Source organism: Thalia democratica, chromosome 2 (genome assembly GCF_965202585.1).
Source record: "Thalia democratica chromosome 2, ktThaDemo2.hap1.1, whole genome shotgun sequence".
Taxonomy (NCBI): Eukaryota; Metazoa; Chordata; class Thaliacea; order Salpida; family Salpidae; genus Thalia; species Thalia democratica.
The window spans coordinates 45423076-45445745 of record NC_139166.1 but is presented as its reverse complement, the minus strand read 5'-3'; the positions used below and the strand labels follow the sequence as shown (position 1 = coordinate 45445745).

The 22670-nt window shown below is 24.2% G+C and overlaps 1 protein-coding gene across 1 annotated transcript; it reads left to right on the top strand.

Annotated features, from left to right (window-relative positions):
- The first annotated feature begins 407 nt into the window (after positions 1-407).
- LOC145829411 (transmembrane protein 198-like) lies at positions 408-21855 on the top strand. The gene is made up of 9 exons (XM_082937192.1): positions 408-449; positions 2210-2347; positions 2675-2797; positions 5868-5975; positions 11767-11965; positions 13774-13862; positions 15577-15633; positions 17926-18167; positions 20887-21855. The coding sequence occupies exons 2-9, from the start codon at positions 2224-2226 to the stop codon at positions 21292-21294; spliced, it is 1350 nt and encodes a 449-aa protein (XP_082793318.1). The 5' UTR covers positions 408-449; positions 2210-2223; the 3' UTR covers positions 21295-21855.
- The last annotated feature ends 815 nt before the right edge of the window (positions 21856-22670 follow it).

The window sequence follows — 22670 nt, the reverse complement described above, 5'->3', positions numbered from 1 at the left end:
TAACTATATAACAAATTATTTAAAATACTTTTGCAGAATACATACTTTTTTTGTATAAGTAGTGTTTATTACTTAGGGAATGTTTTTCGAAAAGGAAATTATTTAAAGCTTAAAACCTGGAATCAAATTGAAAACAAATCACCAAACAAACAATAACCTAATCAAGTTCTAGTATAACTGTGGGCATTCCTATCTGTTTACTGAAGTTCAAAAAAAAAACTAAAACTACTAAAAATACTTTTATAAAAAATCATTCTTATAAGTTATACAAAATTGAAACATTTTATTCCACTTCTCAACTCCTATAAACTAAAACTCTATTAAAAATCTTTTAAACTAATATTTAATGATTTTTAAACTGTTTTCTATTGAGTATTTTTCTTTTAATACTTATTAACCTGATAATATTTTTTTTAGTTTGGAGTGGCAGTTTAGAGATCTTTTAAGAGGTTTATGACAAGTTTTTTTTTGCAAAGCTATTGCAGCACATATTAATTATGAACATTTGTAATAGTCGTTTTTTCGCTTTAAAAGCTTTAAAATATTATAAAAAATACAAACAATTTTTTTTTATTTTGTTTTTCATTATTTCTTTATTTTGCTTTATTGTTTCAAAATTGTACAGTGAGATTTTTGTCCTTTTCAAAATTGTCTAGTGAGTTTTTTGTCCTTCTCAAAATTGTCCAGTTTAGTTTGTTTGAACTCACTGTGTTTTTAGCCAAATATCAAGCTGAAAATTTTGTCCAGTCAGATTTTGTCCAGCGAAAAAACAACTATAACATTTGTACGTGTAGTATTTTAGAAATTTATTAAATTTATTCTTAAATTTTAGTTGATCCATATAGTAATTCTGATGTTGTACAAAAAAATCAAAATTGTATAAATTAATCCTCAGGTATAAATTTTAAAATGTTTTAATAGTAAATAAAAATGACAACAAAATTAAAATGAATATTTACAGTTTCTAGTTATTAAAAATATACTACAAAGTGCTTAACTTTAAGCAGTAGTTATTAAAATTGAATATAATTTGTGTTGAATGTAATATTTGAAATTAATTTTTCTAATTATCACATTTTAAGAGGTATTAAGTGTCAGAATTTTCTTTTCTAAAAAAAGTTGGAATGTTTTAATACTATGTGTTCTTGAAATTTAATTTGAGATAAATGTATTGTATGACATTTAACTTGTAGTTTAAAAATGTAAAATTTTATTAGAGATGTTTTACTGTTTATGTCATATAAGTCACAAAGTTTCAAGTTTTAATGCTTAAGTTAAGGTTTTAAATTTTTATAACCACTAACTTATTACATTTTTGAGGTTTGCTAATATTTGTTACTTCGTAATAACATCAACAATTTTACTCAGAATAAATATAAAATCCTACTTAAAACGAATTTAGGGTTTTTTTTAGATTATTTTTATTCAATTATTCCTTTCTTAATAAAATGTGTAAGATAAACATGTAGTTTTAATAGAAGTAGAGTTTTTATTATAAAAAAAAAAACACTTACAAATATGATGATTCATATATGGGCTATGAAAGACTTTTATTTCACAGAACTTAATTATAAAGTAAATAATAATTCATAACATAATTTTTTTTTGCTAATTACCTAAATATACCAGTAAATACTGTAGATATATTAATAAAAGTTCAATTTACTTGTATATTTCTTAGCTAGAGACCTCAACTTTAAGGAAACTTTGCTGAAAATTTAAAAAATATTTCTGTTGGTTGTTAAAGATTTTGTAATATATTTAGTTAGAGAACTTGAAAAATATTTTAAGATAAAAAAAATTGTCGAAATTAAAAAGGTAGTTTAGAATTTTTTTTTATAAAAGCATTGCTACACTTAAAAGATTAAAGTATTAGTAATGAACTTGCTGTAAAATTTTAAAAGAAGATTGGTTGCATAAGGTAGGAGAAAATAAATTTTTGTAAAATAGACTTTTTTAGTTCTTTTTCGATGAAGCTTTTGTTAAGGACCCTATTTAATTTACAAACTTTGATTGTTTATATCTCATAATTTATTTTGGATTTTTTAGCAGTAAAAAGTTTGTCATGGCTAACAAAAGTTATATATAATAAGATGGATCTCCCTATGCCCCTGAGTTATTTAAACTTTTAAGTTGTGTATTAAACTTTACTGTATTATTTTTAAAAATCTTAACTTATTTAATTAATGATATATTATGATTTTTGCAGCAATTTTTTAGAAAATGACAACACCATCAAATATATCAGTGAAACAGTGTAATGATGACATTGATACAGACTATGAAATTATTTCAACTTGCATTAACATAACACTTTTTTTATTTGGAGTAATGTATACGTTTTTTGGTAATTTTGTTTGTTTACTTTGGAAAGTAATGATGCTTTTACCTAATTTGTAGTAATTATTTTAGCTGTAACTATGTTATTTAAATTTTATGTTAAATTTTGCTATTAAGCTTTTATAAGTTCAGTTGGAAACTTGATTTTTAATAACTTTTGTATCAGTAAAAACAGATATTAATACACATAATTAATGTAATCCAAATTAGTTTTAGATAAATACAACATACATTAAGAAAATGTTTTATAAAACTTTTCCTATGAATAAAAAAACTAAACATAACAGTTTCTTAATCTTTTTTATTTTGTTTTGATACCATAAAAATTATTTAGGATACCGTTGCTTCAAAGCAGTGATGTTTCTGAGTGGTGTTATATTTGCAACTACTGCAGTCTACTTAGTTTGTAGTGAAGAAAGGATTTTTGAACAAGAAACAAGTGTTGAAATGGCAGCAGGTTTGTTTTGTGACAAAAGTCTGAAAATAATTAAATGTATAAAAAAACTCTTTTGGCAACTTAGTTTGTTTTATTTGTTGGCTGCAGCATGGACAATGATTTAACAAAGCTGCAACACTCTATTAAATAGAACTTTTATTTTATCTTTTGACTAAAGCTGTTTTAGTTGGGGCTGGGTCAAATATAGATAAAGGGACATTTTTGCACAAAGACACTTTTGCACGAGTGGTCACTTTTGCTTGAGGGGTCATTTTTTCCACAAAAGTAAAAAAAAAACAACAAAAAAAATAGATAATTTAAAAAAAAGACAAAAAGGAAGAAAAAATAAGTTACCGACAGAGGTTAAGGGTCAGGGGTAAGAGTGACAGTAAAATTAAATATTAACTAAAAAAAACAAGAAAAATAAATAAATATGGATAAATTATATATTAAAAAAAGTTACCAACCAAGAGTAAGTGTTAGGGGTAACAGTGGTAGTAAAAATAGAAAAAAAAGTTAATAAAAAAAAGTTACCAACCAAGGTTAAGGGGTAGCTGCCAAATTTGCACAAGCGTACAAAATTGCACAAGTGCACAAAATTGCACAAAGAGACTTTTGCACAAAGATAAAATTGCACAAAGACAATTTTGCTTAAAGACACTTTTGCACAATCAGACAATTTTGCACAGAGACATTTTTGCACAAGTTGTATTATTTTATTTTTTAAAATTTATTATTAATTAAAAAATTTTTTCTTTACTTTCACTGTTACCCCTAACCCTTACCCTCAGTCGGTAGCTTTTTTATTTATAATCAATTTTTTTTTGTAATAATTTTTATAAGTTATTTTAATTTTTATTGTTACTATCACTGTTACCTTTAACCCATACCCTTGTTCAGTAGCTTTTTTTCTTTTTGCTTTTTATTAATTTATGGTTTAGTTTTTTTTTCTATATATTTTTTTCTGGTTTTTTTAACTCTTGTGCAAAAATGTAACTCGTGCAAAATTGACCTTTGGTGCAAAATTTTCTTCGTGCAGTTTTGTGCCCTCTTGCAAATTTGTCTTTGTGAAAAAGTATCTTGGTGTAATTTAGTGCACTCGTGTAATAATGTTCTTGTGCAATTATGTCTTTGAACAATTTTGACCCGTTCCCAGGTAACAGTGATAGTAAAAAAAAAATTAGTTAATAAAAAACTAAAATAAACTAAATTGTTTTTGTGCATAAATGGCCTTACATGCATATTTGACACCTACTTGTTTCAGTTATCTTAAACTATAAGCCATTTATTTTAAACCAATAATAAAAAGCTTAAAGTTGTTTCAAGAAAATCTAAATGCTAAAAACTCGTTCAAGCTATGTCCCTGGACTACAGTAAAATTATATATGTTAAAAATTATTCTTTTTTATAGACGACAAATGATTTTTAATTTTTGTTTCAATTTAGTGCTAAAAGTCAAGAATTTATATTGAAGCTTTAAATTTTGTTTATGTTTTAAGTTGATTTTAAGTTTTGTTACATTTAATTTAAATGATAAAGTTTCTTAAAAATGAGTCAACTTAATTTTAATAAAGTTAAAGAAGTCAAACTAGCAAAAGTTTTATGAAGTTACAAAATAGAGTCTTGAGTAGTTGACTGTACTTTGACATTTAACAAGTTAAAGTATTGTTAACTAGTTAATAATATCTATAGTAAAAAGTTAGTTTTAGTTTTAGTGTATTTGATTTTATATTCTGAAGGTGTAAATTAACCCCAGCCACAAAAAACATACATTTATAAGAAAATAAATTGCTGCGTATAAAAAATTGACAGCTTTTCAGAGTCTATAAATATTAATGTCCTAAAAAAGCATGCTTAAAAGTTGTGTACAGTAGGTAAATATGTTTATCTACAATAAATATATACTTGCAATAATAAACAGGGTACATAAATTAATAAATAAAATTAAAGTATATAACATGATAAGATGTTAGATCCTTGAAATCCAAACGAGCAGAGCTATCTGGAAAAAAAAATAATATCCAAATACTTTATTGACTTACTGTGTTTTGCTGATCATAAAACATTAACAGCTCTACAAAGTCAACTTATTTTGTGTATTTGATCCATAGACCTGTTAATATTTTTTGAGCAGAAAAAATTTGTAAGTCAATTTGTTAACAATTTTTATATTGAATGTTACTAAAATTACTTGTTTTAATTTTTTTTTTGAAATTCTTATACTTTTGTAGTTTTATAGTTGATAAACATAATTTATAAAAATATATTATACATATTTTTTAAAGATTTTTTTTGTTAGTTAATATTTACAGACTTCTAAGGACTATTCATATTTTATGGGCATGAAGAATCAATATTTAAATTAAGTATTTGCGTAAAAACACATAAAAGTATATTTAAAATTTATGATATATTAATATCAACTAATAATATTTTAAAGAATTAAATGAAAAATAAACTTAAACTGTCGCCTTTGCCAGTGGTTCTCCAACAAAGTAAATAAGTGAAGGAAAAGGTTGTGAAGTGAACATGAATTCAGAATTTTTATTTAGACCCAGGTCTTATAGAGATAAAAAAATTCAAAAAATTTTCAGGATATTTATTTTCCAACCTTGTTTTTTATTTTTTGAAATTTTAGTTGGAACTCTGCAAAAAAAAAAAATCAGAAGTTTAACTTACCAAAAAATTCAAATTTTAACTTTTTAAAAGTAATGTTGTAATTTATTTCTAAGTTGTACAATAAAAAGTTCTCAACTTATACAAATATAACAAGACAAATTATTTTTTAGATTTAATAAAAAATGGACAATCTCTAGCACCTAGAGTGAAACATTGTATCGTTTGTTATAATATGCTGAATAAAATCTTGAGATTTGAAAATTAAAAAACTTAAGCTATCATATAAAAACATTATTCATATTTAAAAAACTTTCTAGCTTTAACCCAATTTAATTTGTCAACTGATTAATTTGATTACAAAAAAATTGGAATTCTTAACAAAATATAGCATGTTTTAAAAATCACTAAAGTAAATCTTTTTTTTTTCAAGTTAGTATATTTATAAATTTTAATGTTTATTATACTCTTTTAGGAATAGCTATTGGAATTGGAATTCTTTGTGGATTTATTACTATGTTAGTAAGATATGTTGGATTGTTTCTGCAAGGATTTTTTCTTGGATCCCTTGCTGCGATTGGGGGTTAGTAATAAAAAAAGTTTGGTTGGTATGAAACTTTAAATGACTTTTTATTAGAGTTAAGAAGTGTATGTATATCTTTATAAGTTATATATATAGTTAATTTTACTTGAGTTAATTTATAATACTATAACTTGTTTTAAGTCAAACAATTCAAAGTTCTCGACATAAATGTCTTTAAGGAGATTTTTATCTATTGTTTACTTTAACAGTTTATTACTAACAAAACAATGTTTCGCTCCTATATTTGCATTTAGGAGATCCTCAGTTATTGTAAACAAATCTGAAAAAATTTTCGAACAAAATAAATGGAAGTAAAACAAAATATTGAACTAATGGTTTAACAACAAAAATAAAACTTAAAGATACTAAACTTGAGTAAAAATTTAATGCTTATATGTTACGCCTTTAAGAATTTTGTTGGTAATATAGACTAGAAAAAAAATTATAATATTATATACGTTAAAATAGTAATAAAACATGACTCACATTGAAATTAGTTGCCAAAAAATTGAAATAGAATAATAAACACAACATTTGAAATTGATAATGTTATAAACAGACTGTTGAAATTTAAAGCTCAAAATTTTAAACTTAGATTTATGACGTAACTATATTGTTGTTTAAATTAGTGTACAATTTGAAGTAGTATGTTTTTGCTACAATTTTTTTTTTTTTTAATTTCCTTATTAGATAAAGTTACTATTGCTCATACAGCTGTGTGACAGTTTACAGTTATTTTTGTTTAATATTTTATTTAACGTTTTGTTCTGCTTGCAGTGTTTATTAGTTATCTCGAAAAATCCTTTGCGATATTAGTTTTTACGAACTGGCAGAGCGGGGGATTTTTCAGGATAACTAATAAACACTGCAAGCAGAACGAAACATTAAATAAAATATTAAACAAAAATAACTGTAAACTGTCTTACAAACATCTGTATGAGCAATATTAAGGTAATAATACAAAAACATAACAAGAAAACTTTAAATAAAACCAACAAAACCGAAGAACACATCGTCACCACTAATACCCCATCCTGTAACTGCGGATCAAAAAACTCATGCTGACTGGATAACAATTGTTTAATAAAAAACATTATTTACAAAGCCACAATAACATCTGCAAAGGAAATAAAATATTACATTGGTTCAACCGGAAACACTTTAAAAAATAGATGGTAAATTAACAATAACAGTTTCTATATTGTAAAGATAACGGAACCGAACTAGCAAAATAAATTCGGCATTTGAAACATAACAAAATCACTTACGACATAAAATGGAGCATCCTCCACCACATTGGGGAAATTAAAAGCATATATAGCATCTGCAAAACCTGTATTTTAGAAAAAATAGAGATAGCCAATGCTAACAAAAAAGTCAACTTAAATAAGAGGTACAAGTTGTTTGCAATCTGTCCACATTTTCAGAAGCTCTGCTTTAAAACTTAAACTAGCACCCGTTAATTAGTAAGTTAAATTGTTTGTAATTGTAAGGAGTTTTTATCGCCCCTAGAATTTTTTTTTACATTAAAATACACTGCCAAATTAAAACTTTTGATTACATAAACTTTATTCAAGAAGGCAATTTAACAATATTTTCAAAATTTGTAACAAAAACATATTACTTCAAATTGTACACTAATTTAAACAACAATATAGTTACGTCATAAATCTAAGTTTAAAATTTTGAGCTTTAAATTTCAACAGTCTGTTTATAACATTATCAATTTCAAATGTTGTGTTTATTATTCTATTTCTATTTTTTTGGCAACTAATTTCAATGTTAGTCATGTTTTATTACTACTTTAACGTATATAATATTATAATTTTTTTTTCAAGTCTATATTAGCAACAAAATTCTTAAAAGCGTAACATAAGCATTAAATTTTTACTCAAGTTTAGTATCTTTAAGTTTTATTTTTGTTGTAACCATTAGTTCAATATTTTATTTTACTTTCATTTATTTTGTTCAAAATTTTATTCAGATTGTTTACAACAACTGAGGATCTCCTATATGTAAATATAATAGTGAAACATTGTTTTGTTAGTAATAAACTGTTAGAATAAATAACAGATAAGTTAATTCATAATAAATTGGTAATAAAGCTCCTTTGGTAGTACTTAAATAAATTTAAATTAACAACAAAATGCAAATATCTATATACATATTATTAAAATACAGCTATTCCTTTGTCAAATCGTATAAACAGTGAAACAACTATATATAATTCTCAAAAGTAGATGTTTTTTCAATTTTAAACTAAAATATTATTTCTTTTAATATATATATATAATATATATAAATTTGATATTTATGGATATTAGTGTTATAGATTGTAATGTTTAAATGTGGTTTTAAGTACTTGATGGTTTAAAAATGAAGAAAAGCAAAATATATTTAGAGAAAAATGAACACTGATTTTACATATGTTTATTTATCAAGCTGTATCCATAAGTTATGAAACATAGTATATTATAAGTTAACTTAATTTTTTTTGTTATTTTGTTTTTTTTTACTTAGTTACACAGTTTTCTTTGCATAGGCGACTTTGACTTCTTTTGCATAGAAAAATAAGATCTTTGATAACAGCCTTTACTACATAGGCTTAAGTTTTAAGCATTAATTTTTTATTGTTAACCTCTAAAATAAAACAAAAAACTTGTTTTTAAAACCATAATCCTTCATCCTATTTTCTTAACTATGTCTCTAGCACTTACAATTATAATGAAAGAAAATATCTTCAACCTGGTACTTAGAATTTTTTCTTTTTACCGTTTCTAGTCAATAGTTTTTATACCTAGGCCAATAACTTTTTAATGGGTATACGACTATTCAAATTCGGACAATTCAAATTCCGACAATTCAAATTCTTAAAAAAATTAAAACGGCCACAAATAAAAAAGTAATGTATATTTGTCAAAAGTAAAAAATACGTATGTAAATCATATTAATATCTACAGGCCATTTTTTTCTTTTTGGAACAAAAATAAATATTTTTTGAGATATGGCTTTAATAAAGTAAAAAACATAGTTCTTTTTAGTAATTTTAAAATATCTTGAAAAATATTTTATATTTTGCAAAAAAGAAAAAAGTGGCTTGTAGATATTTATAAGATCTACATATATAATTTTTTAAAAATATATATTACCATTTGAGACATATTCTTTTAAATATTTTTTTAAGAATTTGAATTGTCGGAATTTGAGTTGTCGGAGTTTGGATTGTCATGTAACCCTTTTTAATTACTCCTAAGCCAAATAAAAAATAAAAACATATTAGAAATTACAGCTTGTAAAAAACATTATCTGAAACATTATTTTGTTTAAAAGATTCATCAGTGCAGAAAAACTAAAGTAATTTTCTGCACAATTGTTAGAATTTAAGCAAATCTGACATTTATAGAAAAGTATCACCTGTGCAGATATAACTTATTTTCATGATATTTTGAAATTTACTTAAAAATTGTTTAAGAATGTACCATGTTTTGCTGGCCTTATTGTTTTTTTACCAAATAGAATAAAATGAATCCTTTGTAATCAACTTATATAAAAGAAATCCAATAACAACATAGTCAACTACAAATTCATGTAAAATTGTTTATTTTTTTATTAAATTAGTATTAAACTAATAAACACAATACTAAAACATCTTAAACAATTTTTAGAAAATTTAAATTTTTTTATATATGTTTGTAGTTTTTGACTTAAAATAATTTTAATGTGTTCGTAAAAGTTGAGATGTTAAAAGATTTAAATTCTATCAAATTAAAACTTTAGAGAAACTTATTAAAGTTTTCTTAGTCTTTAGCTTTTGTGAGTATTATTTGTTTAAGTTTAAAGCATATAGCAAGGTAGCTTTTAGTGCCATAGGGGGGAGGTCTAATTTATATTTTTAGAAAAATTAACATTGCTTCTTATTTGAAAATTTAGAGTGTATACTATGCGATACTTTTTATAGAACAAAAAAGTTTTAATGAACTTTTGAAATGTAACCAGTTTTGTTAAAAGTTTCCGATACAACCGTATGTAATAAAAATTTTTACTTGCCACTTTTTTTTGAAGTTTTAAAACACTCACTAAAAATCTATCTTTTCCTTCATTTTTAAGCAACTTACTTCAAGTATTTAGAAAATTTTATTTTCAATAATACAAAAACTTGTAGGAAAAGTGGATTTTCGAAGAAAAAAATTATGACCAAAGTAGAATAATTTTTTTTTTCTAAATTTAAATAATTAAAAAATAATTGGAAAATTTATTTCCTAAAAGTTTTTGAACTGGTTAAAAATTAGACTGCAAAGATTTTAAAACAAATTCTCAAAAACTGATAGATTTTTAGTGAGGGTGTCTATTTTTCCTCCTATAAAGGACCTATTAAACTCTTTAATTTTGATCGCTTATTTCTCAACAAATCTTAAATTTTTAAATACGGTAAATTTTAAATGGTAGCTTAGCTTTTAATAAGACTCTCTTAAAAAAATTGCCTCTTTTTTGACTTCAATTCAAGCTAGATAAACTTAAAAAACAAAACAGGCAAGTTTAAAATATTAGGACTAACTCATGCTTATTCAATTAAAAAATATCAGCTTCTACTTAGAGCTTAGGTGCATATAGTTTTGAAATTTTTAAAACTTTATTTAGTTTTATTTTATTTTTAAAGTAAATTTTCAATTAATTGTTGAGTTTTTTCACTTTTCAGCTAATGGTTTAAATACCAAAAAACGTAGTAACCCTCAATATAAGATTAGTGAACAAAAATTAAAAAATATAAATAGAAGGTCTTAATTGTTATTATTATTTATTTATTTTTTTATTTTACGTCAGTAAAACAGTTGATCATTGTAATTAAGTTTATTACTGACCTTAATTATATCCTGGATTACTTACTTAAAATACTATATTATACAACTTAATAATTTTTAAGTAAAAACTATTGTGCAACAACCTAACTGTAATCAATCATTTATTTTATAAAAATCACATTTAGTTTTATACTATATAACTATATAATTTTTTTATTAAAAGTGTTCTTGTAAAGTTTTTATATTTCAAAATTGTTTTATTATTAATAACTGACAAAAATTGTCTTAAGTTTTGTAATATGTAAAAATGCAAATAAGGTAAATCTCATAATTTTTTGTATTTACATATTTAGGAGTATTTTTATCATATTTAGAGTATGTAATTGTTATATTTTAAAATAAAACAAGAGTTTATGTTTAAATAATTCTTCTGCGTTGTACATTTAGATGTTTTAAAATAATTATTATAAGTTTAATGCTAGACTATTTTAATTATATCATAAGTTTTGTTGTTTGGGTTTGGGAGTAAATTTTAAGTTGTTGAATATGATGAAATTATTTTATAAAAGTTTACGTAAAATTTAGATAGATTTGTAAAATGTTTGTAATAAAGTTTACCTAAAGATTAAAAAAGAAAAAGAAAACTTTATTATTATAATCAAAGTTTTAAATATTTTTAGATATGCTATGATAATGACGAAAATATGATAACAAGTTGCATTATAACAAAAATATTAATGTCGAAACAAAGATTTTCTCAAAATATATTTTATGTCTAGATGTTTTTATAAAACTGGTATTTTTTATACTCTAAGTTATGTATAAAGTTTATTGAAAAGCTATTGAAAACGTTCCTAGATGGTTTTGACTCAAACGTATTGATCGGTATATATACATTAAAACTCCCAATTATGTGCCTTTTTACAATTCAATAGTATAACAATGTTGTAAACAAAGTAAACATTTTAACTAATATAAAAACAATTATACAGTGATGACGGTTTTGCACGATTATTACAATCCTTCCTCGTTGTGGGTGACATTCAGCATATTGTTTGTTGCTGGCGTTGTGTTTTCTTTTCTCACGTTGAAGTTTGAGCGGTGGTTGATTATCATTGGAACTTCATTTCTTGGTGCAGCTCTGATTGTCACTTGTGTTGACTACTTTCTCGAAAAGTTTGATTTGCTGACGTAAGTTGTTATGGTCAAAATATCAGTAAATATATTTTTAATAAATTTTTAGTAGTTTTTTTATACAATATTAGATTAAATTTTTATAAGATTAAAATAAATAGTGCTTTATTCTTATTAAACTTAAAAAAGCTATTAGATCTAAGTTTGAAATTCTATTTACTTAAAAATTTTATGTAAAACTAAAGCTTCTGCTACTATATAAACTATTAAATTTTTTTTTAAACCATTAACTATGAGTTGATATGTTTGTTTTCTTTTAACAACTTAATTAAGAAAGGTTAATATTAATTGTAAAAAAAAACAATTAAAATAAAACAAATTTGTTTAATTTTAAAACAATTATATTGACAATTGAGTGAAAAACGAATGTATTAGGAAAATACTGGCGCGTATTAAGCAATTAATTGTCCCCTTTAAATACAATTTTGACATAAAAAGCTTGCCATTTTTCAGCTGCAAAAGCGGCGCAAATCATTCGTTTTAATTTGAAATAAATGCAATACTTCGTAGTTTTTATATTTATCCTTAGTTGGAAATGACTACAAACCAACTGGATTTATGCTCTCACCTCTATCGATTATTTCTGTTTAATTTTGACTTTGCCTTAAAACTTGCTGCAGCAACGCTTCAGCCAGTTGACAGACTCAATTCAAGTATAGCTGACTCTGCTTTTATAGATATGTTTCGGTTTTAAACTGCTTACACTGCATCTTACTAAACTTAATTTTTGTTGACAGCTTTTGCAGTAGTTGCATTTTTTGGTTTTGTTTTTGTAAATACATTCATCAATTAAAAACTTAGACTAAAGAAGTTAAAAGTCAAATATTTTTTTATACAAAAAAATTGATGTAAACGTATGGAGGAAAAATTTTTCATAGCTATTTTATCAGATTTAAAAAGATATACTAAAAATCCATCTCCTTCTACGTTTTGTTAAGCAATTTACCTTAAACTTTAGGAATTTTTTAGAAAAATTTAGAACATTTATTTAGAAAAATACTTTTAATGAAAAATAAAAGTTTTGAATCCAAAAAAAGGTAATTACTTTTTCTTTACACACGAATTCGGCTTGCTTTACCTTTGTTAATATTATATGATAAATATTTTCGATTAATATAAGAAATTTGTTTACAGTTTGAATATAGCTACAAAGTACAAAAGCAGAGTACAAAAAAAATAAATGTTTTATATTTTTATACGAAAGTAGTTTTTGTTACTAATAAACGAACTTTTATTTTGAAAGTTCATATATTTAAAAATCGATGGAATCAAGGAATTTTTATAAGAACTAAAAATACTAAGTAAGTAAAGCTACTACTATTTTAGTTTAGTAATATATTGAATACAGGGTTTCTTAAACTAATTTTTCAATTTCCCAATTGGCAGAAATTTAATTATTTTATAAATTAGATATCGCCCCTTTCCTATTACCCTTTTAGTTTTCGCTTTTTAGCAAAAAATTCCAACTTTAGAAAACCCTGCCTTAGTAGATCAAAAGCTTTTGATACCATTTAAATATTAATTTTATCCAAAAATAATTTATTGTATATTAGTGCTTTTCTTTGTATTTTTCTGAACAAAACAAACTTAAAATTTAGTTCAGGTAAAGAATCAGTAATTACCTGTGATCACGATGCTTTATAACCAAAAACTTAAAGTTTGAGTTTTTTTGAAATTTTTTATTTATATCAGTTTTGTATCAAAAGTCAACAAATTTAGATACATCGAGGGTGAATTTGCTCATAACAACTATAAAAGTACTAACTTTAAATAAAGCTTTAAAATAAAAATGCTATAACTTTTAGCTACGTTTGGGAAGAGTTGATGGGTTCTAGTTCCGAACAATTGTGCTGGTATTCGTGGGTTGTTTTTGCAGTTTGGCCAGCATTGAGTGGTAAGTTCATTCATATTTGGTATTTGTTTATATTAAATTAAGTACTTTATAAGTATTTCCTTAGTTAATTTATAATACTTATTTTGCTTGAAATGTTTAATTATTTTTGATTACTTGTTCAGCTATAAGTTTTGAGCTACTTCTTTGGATTAATTAAGTCAATTGGTTTTATTAAAAGGGTCATAAATACATACTTAAGTTGAAAAAAAAACAACTCAAAAATAATTAGTTTCACAAGCTTTTGGATTTTTTGTTTATCGAGATAGTTGTATAAGTCTATATTTAAAAAAATAGCAGTCTCTAAACTTTTTTTGTTCTAAACTAATAATAAAGTAAAATACGAGTTAACAACCTATATTGTTAAGTTTTACAAGAAGAAAAAAAGTTTATAGAATTATCAAAAACTTTTAAGTTTTGAAATTCAGTTTAAGTAAATTTAAAAAGATAAGGCTAAAAAGATATGAATAGTTTATTGTTGTCATTGTATTATTATCTCATTTAAAACTTGAAACTGTTTCAATTTCAAAACCCAAATAACTTAAAACTCTTTCCCTTTTTAAAGTAACTGATAAAACAAAATTAAACTTGGCAAGAAAACTTGCAAATGAAAGATCAGTCTGTTATGTACATTAACTTAGATACTTTTAGTTATAATTTTCCGTAATTTAAGATATAACTGATTTTTAAATATTAGGAAGGTTTTTCTAAAATTAGTAATTTCCATATACAATATGTATTCGATGTTTACAAACAAAGTTCATGACATATTAACTTGTTTGTTTTAGTACGGTAGGTATGTGTGCCTGTCATGAATATTTGATGACTGTCAGCATATATTTTGCCTAAAATACTTTTCATAAAAGATTTCCATTTTTGTGGGCTGAATTTGTTAACACTTTTGGATACTTTTAATTTTTTCAAGATTGTTTTAGAAATTTCAAGTGCTATTTTACATGTTTTGATAAAAGTTATGTACTAACTTTATATTCTTCGTTTATTAAAAAAGTATTAGATCTAATGGTTTCTTTTGAAAAATTTAATTGTAAAGAATTACTTAATGTTCAAAACATACTAAAGTATTTCCTAAATAGACAAAACTATCTTACGCTTTTTACTAAATAAGGTCGGTAAAAGTAATTTTCACGTTGTTGCCAGTATACCTATAAACTTTTAAAATAGTCTTTATACATTTTGAAACAGACTAGCTATAGTATTTTTAAATTTTCGATTGTTTTCTTGAACTTATTATATTTTTTACTTAATAAACTAAATTTGACAATTTTTTTCTTGCAATTAAAAAAAAAAAGATGTATGTTATTAATAACTATTACTGTTTTATAACAAAAATTAAAAATTAAGTTTAAAATATGTATTTATTTTTAACTTAATGCTTATTTTAAATTTAGCTTTAAATATAGGATTTTATGATCAAGCTAGTTCATTAACAAGCTCTTGGAATCGATATTGCTTCTCTTGTCATAAAAATTCATGAATAAATCATAGTCATTATTATTCTTGTCGAAACACAGATTTTCATAATTTTTGTTATAATACTTTATAAAAGTTTTATATTATTTTGAATACTTTTAAATCTATTATATTTTTATGAAAAAGTATATACATAAAAAGTATATACTAAACTGTAACGAATAAAGTAATACATAAAGCTTTAACTTTGTGAAATATTGTTTCTAATTATTTTTATTTATTACAGTGCTTGGTATTATCATTCAGTACAAGGTCACTGGAAAGAATTATGATCACACTGATGGTAAGTTTAATTTAAATCTTATATTATTCAATGTCAAATGTTAAGTTTAAGTTAAATAAGTATTTAATTCGATTAATTATAACTTAATGACGGTACTTCTATTATTTATTTTGTATTTATAAAATTTTTGAGATTTTACTTCTTGATTTGAAGGGTTATAATCATTAAAATAAAAATAACAAATTCAAAAACGTTTTTTTTTTGCAGAATTACTTTTACTACTTATGTGTTAACTTTATAAAAAGCAGCTAAAATAAAGCTGTTTATTACTATTAAAAGTTTAATATTTTAATAGTAAGAATGTTTGCTAATATTTTTATAAAATTTAAACAAAATTTAATCTTAGTTTGTAAAGTTTTACTGAAAATTTAAGTTTTTTTTAATAAAAACTAAAAATATTTTCCATATTTAAAAAGAAAAAAGTACATTTATCCACTGTTTATAAACAATGTATTACAATAAACTTTTGAGTTTTATAAAGGTTATTGGGCTGGTTAAAGCAAGATAGAACTGTTTTATTATCTCAAAATTGCAGACGAGTTTAAAAGTGGGCGTATAACTTTGGAAAATTTTCATAATACAACATACTTTGTTTCTTATCAAAATTTTAAAGTTTATTATTTTACCAAATGTATGTTTCTGGTATAGTATTATAATATAGTCTATCTATGACACACCTTTTTCATAAAATAATACAGTTTTACAATTGTGATAAAAATCAAAGTATGTTGAAATTTTAAAATCATTTTAAATTTCTTAAGAACAGGGTTTCCCAAGGTGGGCCAACAAAGTAAGTATGGGGGCGATAAGGGGATACTAAGATACATTTAACGAGAAGTTCGAAATTTACACTAGACATTCTTGGGTTTATAGTAAGTGGGGGCGATTGTTTTTTAGTTTTAATAGAAGAGGGGTATTTACGATAATGAGTTTCGGAAACCCTGCTCTAGAACATATATGTTTCAAATCAATCATATATAGTTTTTAGAAAAATTATTCTACCATTAGTTTACAAACCAATTAAAATATGGAAATTTTCGCACTATGGTTGTGTGAAAACAATAGTTATTTGAGAAATTTGATTTTCTTGATAATTAATAAATAAAAAAATTGTTTTTGACGAAATAGGCAGTATTTGTTTTTGTAATTTTTGTCCATGCAGCTGGAATTTAATAGTTTTACTTGTTTTTTTTTTCTTTAGTTTCAACTAAATGTTTAATTATTTGTTACTGTATGAAAACAGTTAGCTTTATGTTTTGATAAATTTTAAAAAGTCTGTCAGTATTTTGCATCATAAGATTATTTGGTAAACTAATTCATAACAACAAATTTAAACTTTTTTTTTTAAATTTTTTGTGTATATCAGTGTAGCTATAAAGTAATGTACTATTTTGTATTAATACATTGTAAATTAATTAGTGTATTGTAACACATTCTAAAGGAGATAACTTAAGTTTGAAAAGCCAAGTAAGACATAGACATAATTATTTAATAAAAAAATATGTGCTTCTTACATGCTTGTTGTATTAATGAATTAATACAATTTTATCGTGAAATTTAGAGCTGTTTTGCAATTTTAACTTGCTTACAAGAGCTATCACACGATTCAAATTGTTAAAAATTTTTAGAGTCAAGCTAAGTGTTATAAAAAAAAAATTGCAATAAGTAGCATGAAATGACTAATAATCACAAAAGGATTGCGCATAATTTTAAGACTTTTTTATTATAAATGTGTAAGCTTTTTTTAAATTAACAAATTTCTGTATAAATCGTGAAAGTTTTGTTCTGTAAAGTAATTTATACTTTAGTTTTATGTAAATGAACAAATAATTTAGTTTTGAAAACATTTGCATTAAAAATTATTTAATCAAAGAAATGGTTAAATAGATTGTATTAATTAAAACTTAATTGTTTTTTTGTAAGTATAAAGTATGTATAAGTAATTAAAAAAAAAATATTAACTTAATATAAACCACTACTCTTTTATTATTAGATTTTATTTTATACCATAGCCGAAATTCACTAATTCAAATGGATTTTATTGTATATATTTTATTTAAATAAAATAGATTTTTCAGTAATTTTGAATTTAAAATTTAGAAAATAAAAATAAATAACTTTTTTATAAAAGAGTTATATCATCTGAGGTAGTTTTTGATACCTGTTTGTACGGTTTGATTTGATTGAAAAGTTAAAAAAACAAGTCTGTTCCACTTGATAAAAGTTAAGAGTAGTTACAGTCCAAAATAAAAATTTCTATTGGATCGAAATTTCACTTACAAATTTAAACAGTGATACTGCTGCAAGGGCGGAGGAAGCGAGTGAGAACCCATCTTATCAGGCAGCAACGTGGGTCGCCAAACACGCAACCCAATCAACAAGCCCCACAACGGTCGTCCCGACAGCCCGCAAGAAGATCCGGTCGCAATGGAAACATCAACCCCGTTGTCAACCGATCATCAACGGTTCAAGTAAGAGTGGAAAGTGAACCTTCGAATAATCGCCTCATCAATGAGTCAAACACTCCACCTCCAGTTAGTTTATTAAAAAATACTTAATAGTTTGATAATGTTTTAATATAATACTGTCTGGTATAAAAAATACATAGATAAAAATAAATAAAACTTAACTAAGTCTCTATTTTCATATTGTAATTTTAAAATGATATAACTTAGATTATATATTTTAATTACAAGGTTCAATGAAAACTAGGCTTTTTAAGACTTTCGTTCTTTTGATTTGTTCATAACCAACCATAAGTTAAATAAAAAAATTTAAAGACGTACTTAATAAAAGGAAATAAAAAATAGCAAAAATATCTCATTCACTCAGAAAATTTAGTTTATTGAATGAAAATCAATGGTTCTTTTTCAATGTTTAGCAGCAAATTTATTAAAAAAAAAGTTTTTAGTTCTAAATTAAAATCCACTTTTATACATTTTTATCCTAGTTAAAGTTATGGAGTAAATACTTGATTGGGATAAATAAATATTTAAAATTTTGTAAAATGTAGACCATCTACAGAAAAAAAAAAGTGAACCCATGTATTTGAAAAAAACTGTAATAATAAGAAGCTACCAAATAGATAAAATTCATGTCAAATGTAAACTTGAATTTCTCAAAAAAATAATTTGATTTAGTTGAGATTCTTATATTATAAAAACAGGACTAGCATTTTCATCAATATATTCAAAGTAGTTGTGAGTTTAAGACAAATTTTTAGTTTTAAATAAAAATTATTTTAATTTTAATTAGTCTTTAGTTTGTCATAAACTTTAGAAAATTAGTGTTTTTAATAATTGTTTTTCATAAATCTATTTTCTATTAATCATTCGATTTTTCCGATTCACGATTGTCAATACTTATTTTAACTGATATTTTGTTTGGTTTGTCTCAGAGATTAGATAAAAAAAATGTTATCAAATAATGAAAATAAAAATTTTAGACCCGTTGTTAGCCGAAATCAGCTATGCATTCTATGCTCAAAAAGTTAAATATAAGAAAAAACACTATACTTAAAAACTAACCCATTGATGAAACAAAACGATAAAAAACAATAATGTGTGTTTAAAAAGTTAAAGCAAAATAAAATTTATTCCGATTCTAATTTCTTCGTTTGCTTTGGCTTCTTAAGGTGTTGCTTTTCTCTCTCAGAGTTGCCACAAAACCTGGAAAAACCTGGAATTTTAAACAATTTTTACATGTTAAGTAGTAAAATTTAGATATGATTCAAAAAGTCTATCATATAGATATTTTTTTTTGTCATTATCAAAATTTTAATTTATTTAAAAACACATTAAAAGTAGCTTTACAGTATCTTTTTAATGTTGTTATACTATTTAACACAGTTTTTTACCTTAAACTTAATTTTAAACTAAAAGTAGACCGAAAATCGTGTACTTTTAAAAACCTGGAGGAAATTTACCAAAAACTGTGGCAACTCTGTTCTCTCTGAGTGATGCACAAAAATAAAAGTTTTCACAACGTTGCAAATTTTGTCAATATTACTTATTAAATCAGTCGGGTTTTGGCAGATTCAAGTTTTTTTTTGCATCAATGAAAAACAACCCTATAAAAATATAATTTTTTAAACTTAACATAATCATATTTAAAGTACAAAGTTTAAAAAAATAAAATTATACTTAACAAAAAAAGTATCTATATGATCATTATAGTGTTGTATACTTGGATGTTGTACAAAATTACAGAATTTTTTTTTCTCTTTCTTTGTGGATTGTTCTAAAAGCTTATAATGCTGATTATTGTTAAAATTAGTCTACTACTAATTATGTTTTTTGCAGACACTATTTTTTGTTTTCATTCGATAAATAGATTTTCACAGTACTTGCAATGTATTTTTAGCCAAAAGTTCATAAAAATATTATAAAGTCGTGCATTTGTCTGACTCACTTTAATAATTAAAACAGCTTATAACTTTAGAAGTAAAGTCTGGTTGTGCTATATTTAAAATAGCCAAAATTAGTTTATAAATTAACAAAATACGCATATATTGTTAACTAAAAAAATATAAAGTTACCAAATTTATCACATTTGTTTAATTGATCTATCATGAACTTGATTTAAAAATATAAGTATACTTTTGAAAAGGCATACAGGTTTATTACCTTTGATGATTTCAATATTGAAAGTATTTTTTTAATATAAGTTTTTAAGTATATCAGTTTAATTAAAAGTTATCATGTGATTTAGTTACTATTTATAATTTTCTAGCTTATATAGATAATTAAAACGCTGTTTTATTATTATTTTGTAGAATTTTTTATTTTTTTTAATGTATAAACATTTTTAACTAATACTTTCTATGATTTTTTATTTTTGTATTATCATTCAGTTTTTAATGAAACAATTAAGAATTCGGTATTGAGTTGAACCAAAAGAAGAAAAAATATTAATTAGTAGCTTTGATTTATAAAAAAGTAAGCATTTTTTGTCAATTTTCTTTTATCTGGATATGAGAACAATTGTATCAAATTTTATATAATTACAGAAAAAGCATCCTTTCTCTTCATAAATTTCACTAAAAAGTATTATTAATTTCTATAGCTATTGTGGACTATTATTTTTAATTGTTTAGAAAAAATCATTTGAATATTATTTAAAACATGGCACAGATTTAATTTTTTTTTAAGTCTGTATCTGTTGAAATTAATTATATCTATGTTTTTATTGAACTGTTCAAAACTTATTGTTCTCCCTAAACAATTGTGTTTAACTTACCATCGTTTCCAACAGAGCTACGAAGAATGCGTCGAAAGCGGAATCGTCCAATCCTCATCAACCAACAACGCGTTGCTACGCAACCAAGACAACCGGAGGAGCAGCAGGAGCCGATACTCGCAAACGGAAGAAACGATGCAGGCGAATGAAAACGCGAACCGACGCAAGCTCCAACTGAAAAGCAGGAAGAGCGTCGCTCAGCAAACAGCCGGCAGCTCGCGTTCGCCAGCAAGCGGTGAAGTTTTCTCGCCGGGAGAAACCAGACCGATACTGGCGACGAACGAGAGGCGCTCGAACAACGGGGTGCTGATGAGGAAGCCGCCCCGGGTGGAGGTGATCGCAGCGCATGCGGAAAGATTGCTGGCAGCTGACAGGAGAAAGAAGCTTCAGAGGTCGAGCAAGCCCTTGTCAAATCAATCGTAAATATTTTCAAGAGTCAAAAATAGAATTGCTGGTCGTAAGTGCTGCGGGTTTGGATTGTGAGTTTAATTAACAACGATGACATCACTAGTGATTACGCCTAAGCTCGGTACTTTTCTACTTTAGCTATAACATCCTTGTTTATAATTTCTGTCAAAAAATGTTTGAACATTAATAGGAAAAACAGCTTTGACTAAGATAGAAATATAGCTTTTTTGTTAAGTTTTCTTACTTAAAACTACCAATGTTTAAACTTAGGGCTTTTTGGTGTAAATATGTGTTTTTTTCGCTTTAAAACTATCTGGCTCCAATTTTTCTGTATAACCCAGACCAAACTTGAAAATAAATTTACTATTAAAAAAAAAATCCTTTAACTAATTAAAAAAAATGCTGTTTTTAGAAATGTTTTATACTTTCTAAAATACTATTCTTTCAACAAAATTAAGCTAAGCTTAGTTTTGTGCTATCAATTACTAAAGTAACAAATAATTTGTGGTTATCAAAAAAATAACTGCCTCATTTTTTACCCTTCTAATTATCATTTTGTTATAGGTGCTCTTAAAATTACCCGTTATACCTTTTTAGCTAAATATTAGTTTTTATATATGAAGACTAAACTTTTTATGTCATATGAAAAAAAAAAAAATTGTACTTTATTGAATGCTTTCTGTTTGTGAAATCAAATTCAAAAATATATTTTTTTTATACAAAAATGTATTTATTATATGTAAAGATTTTCATTAAGTTATTATACTTTAAAAACAATACTTGAACTTTTATAAAGACTAAAAGTTTTTCATTTCTAAGGAATTAAGTGTTATTGTTGTTATAACAATCATTTTGTTTCAAAATATTTTTAATAGCAGTTTTCATTTGATATCATTATATATATTTTTGAAACATTCTTGAACATATTATGTTTATCAATTCCTTTTTATATTTGAAATATGTATGGTTTTAATTCTTTGTCTTGTTTATCTTTCTCAAAAACTATATTTAGCTTTGTTTTATAACTTTATTAGTATATAACAACCTGTTTTTACAAACAAGAACTAAATTGTTAATTTTTATGAAATTTTTACATTGTATTAAAATTTCACAATCTAAACAAATATTCAAGTTCAGACAACTTTTTTTGCTGATAATAGTTTAGTAAAACTAATGACCTATCAAACAATTATTAAATTACTTACATAGTTTTTATATGTACAAAATTTAAAAGTTTTAAAGTTTACTAAATCAAAGCTGTATGTTTTTTGATACTAAATATTTTGAAAATTTGAACATATTTTTTTCTTTCAAAAGTCACTTTCTCTTTGCTCATGTTTAACGAACTATTATAAATAGCTTCTAAATATGCACAGTTTATTAACTTTAAA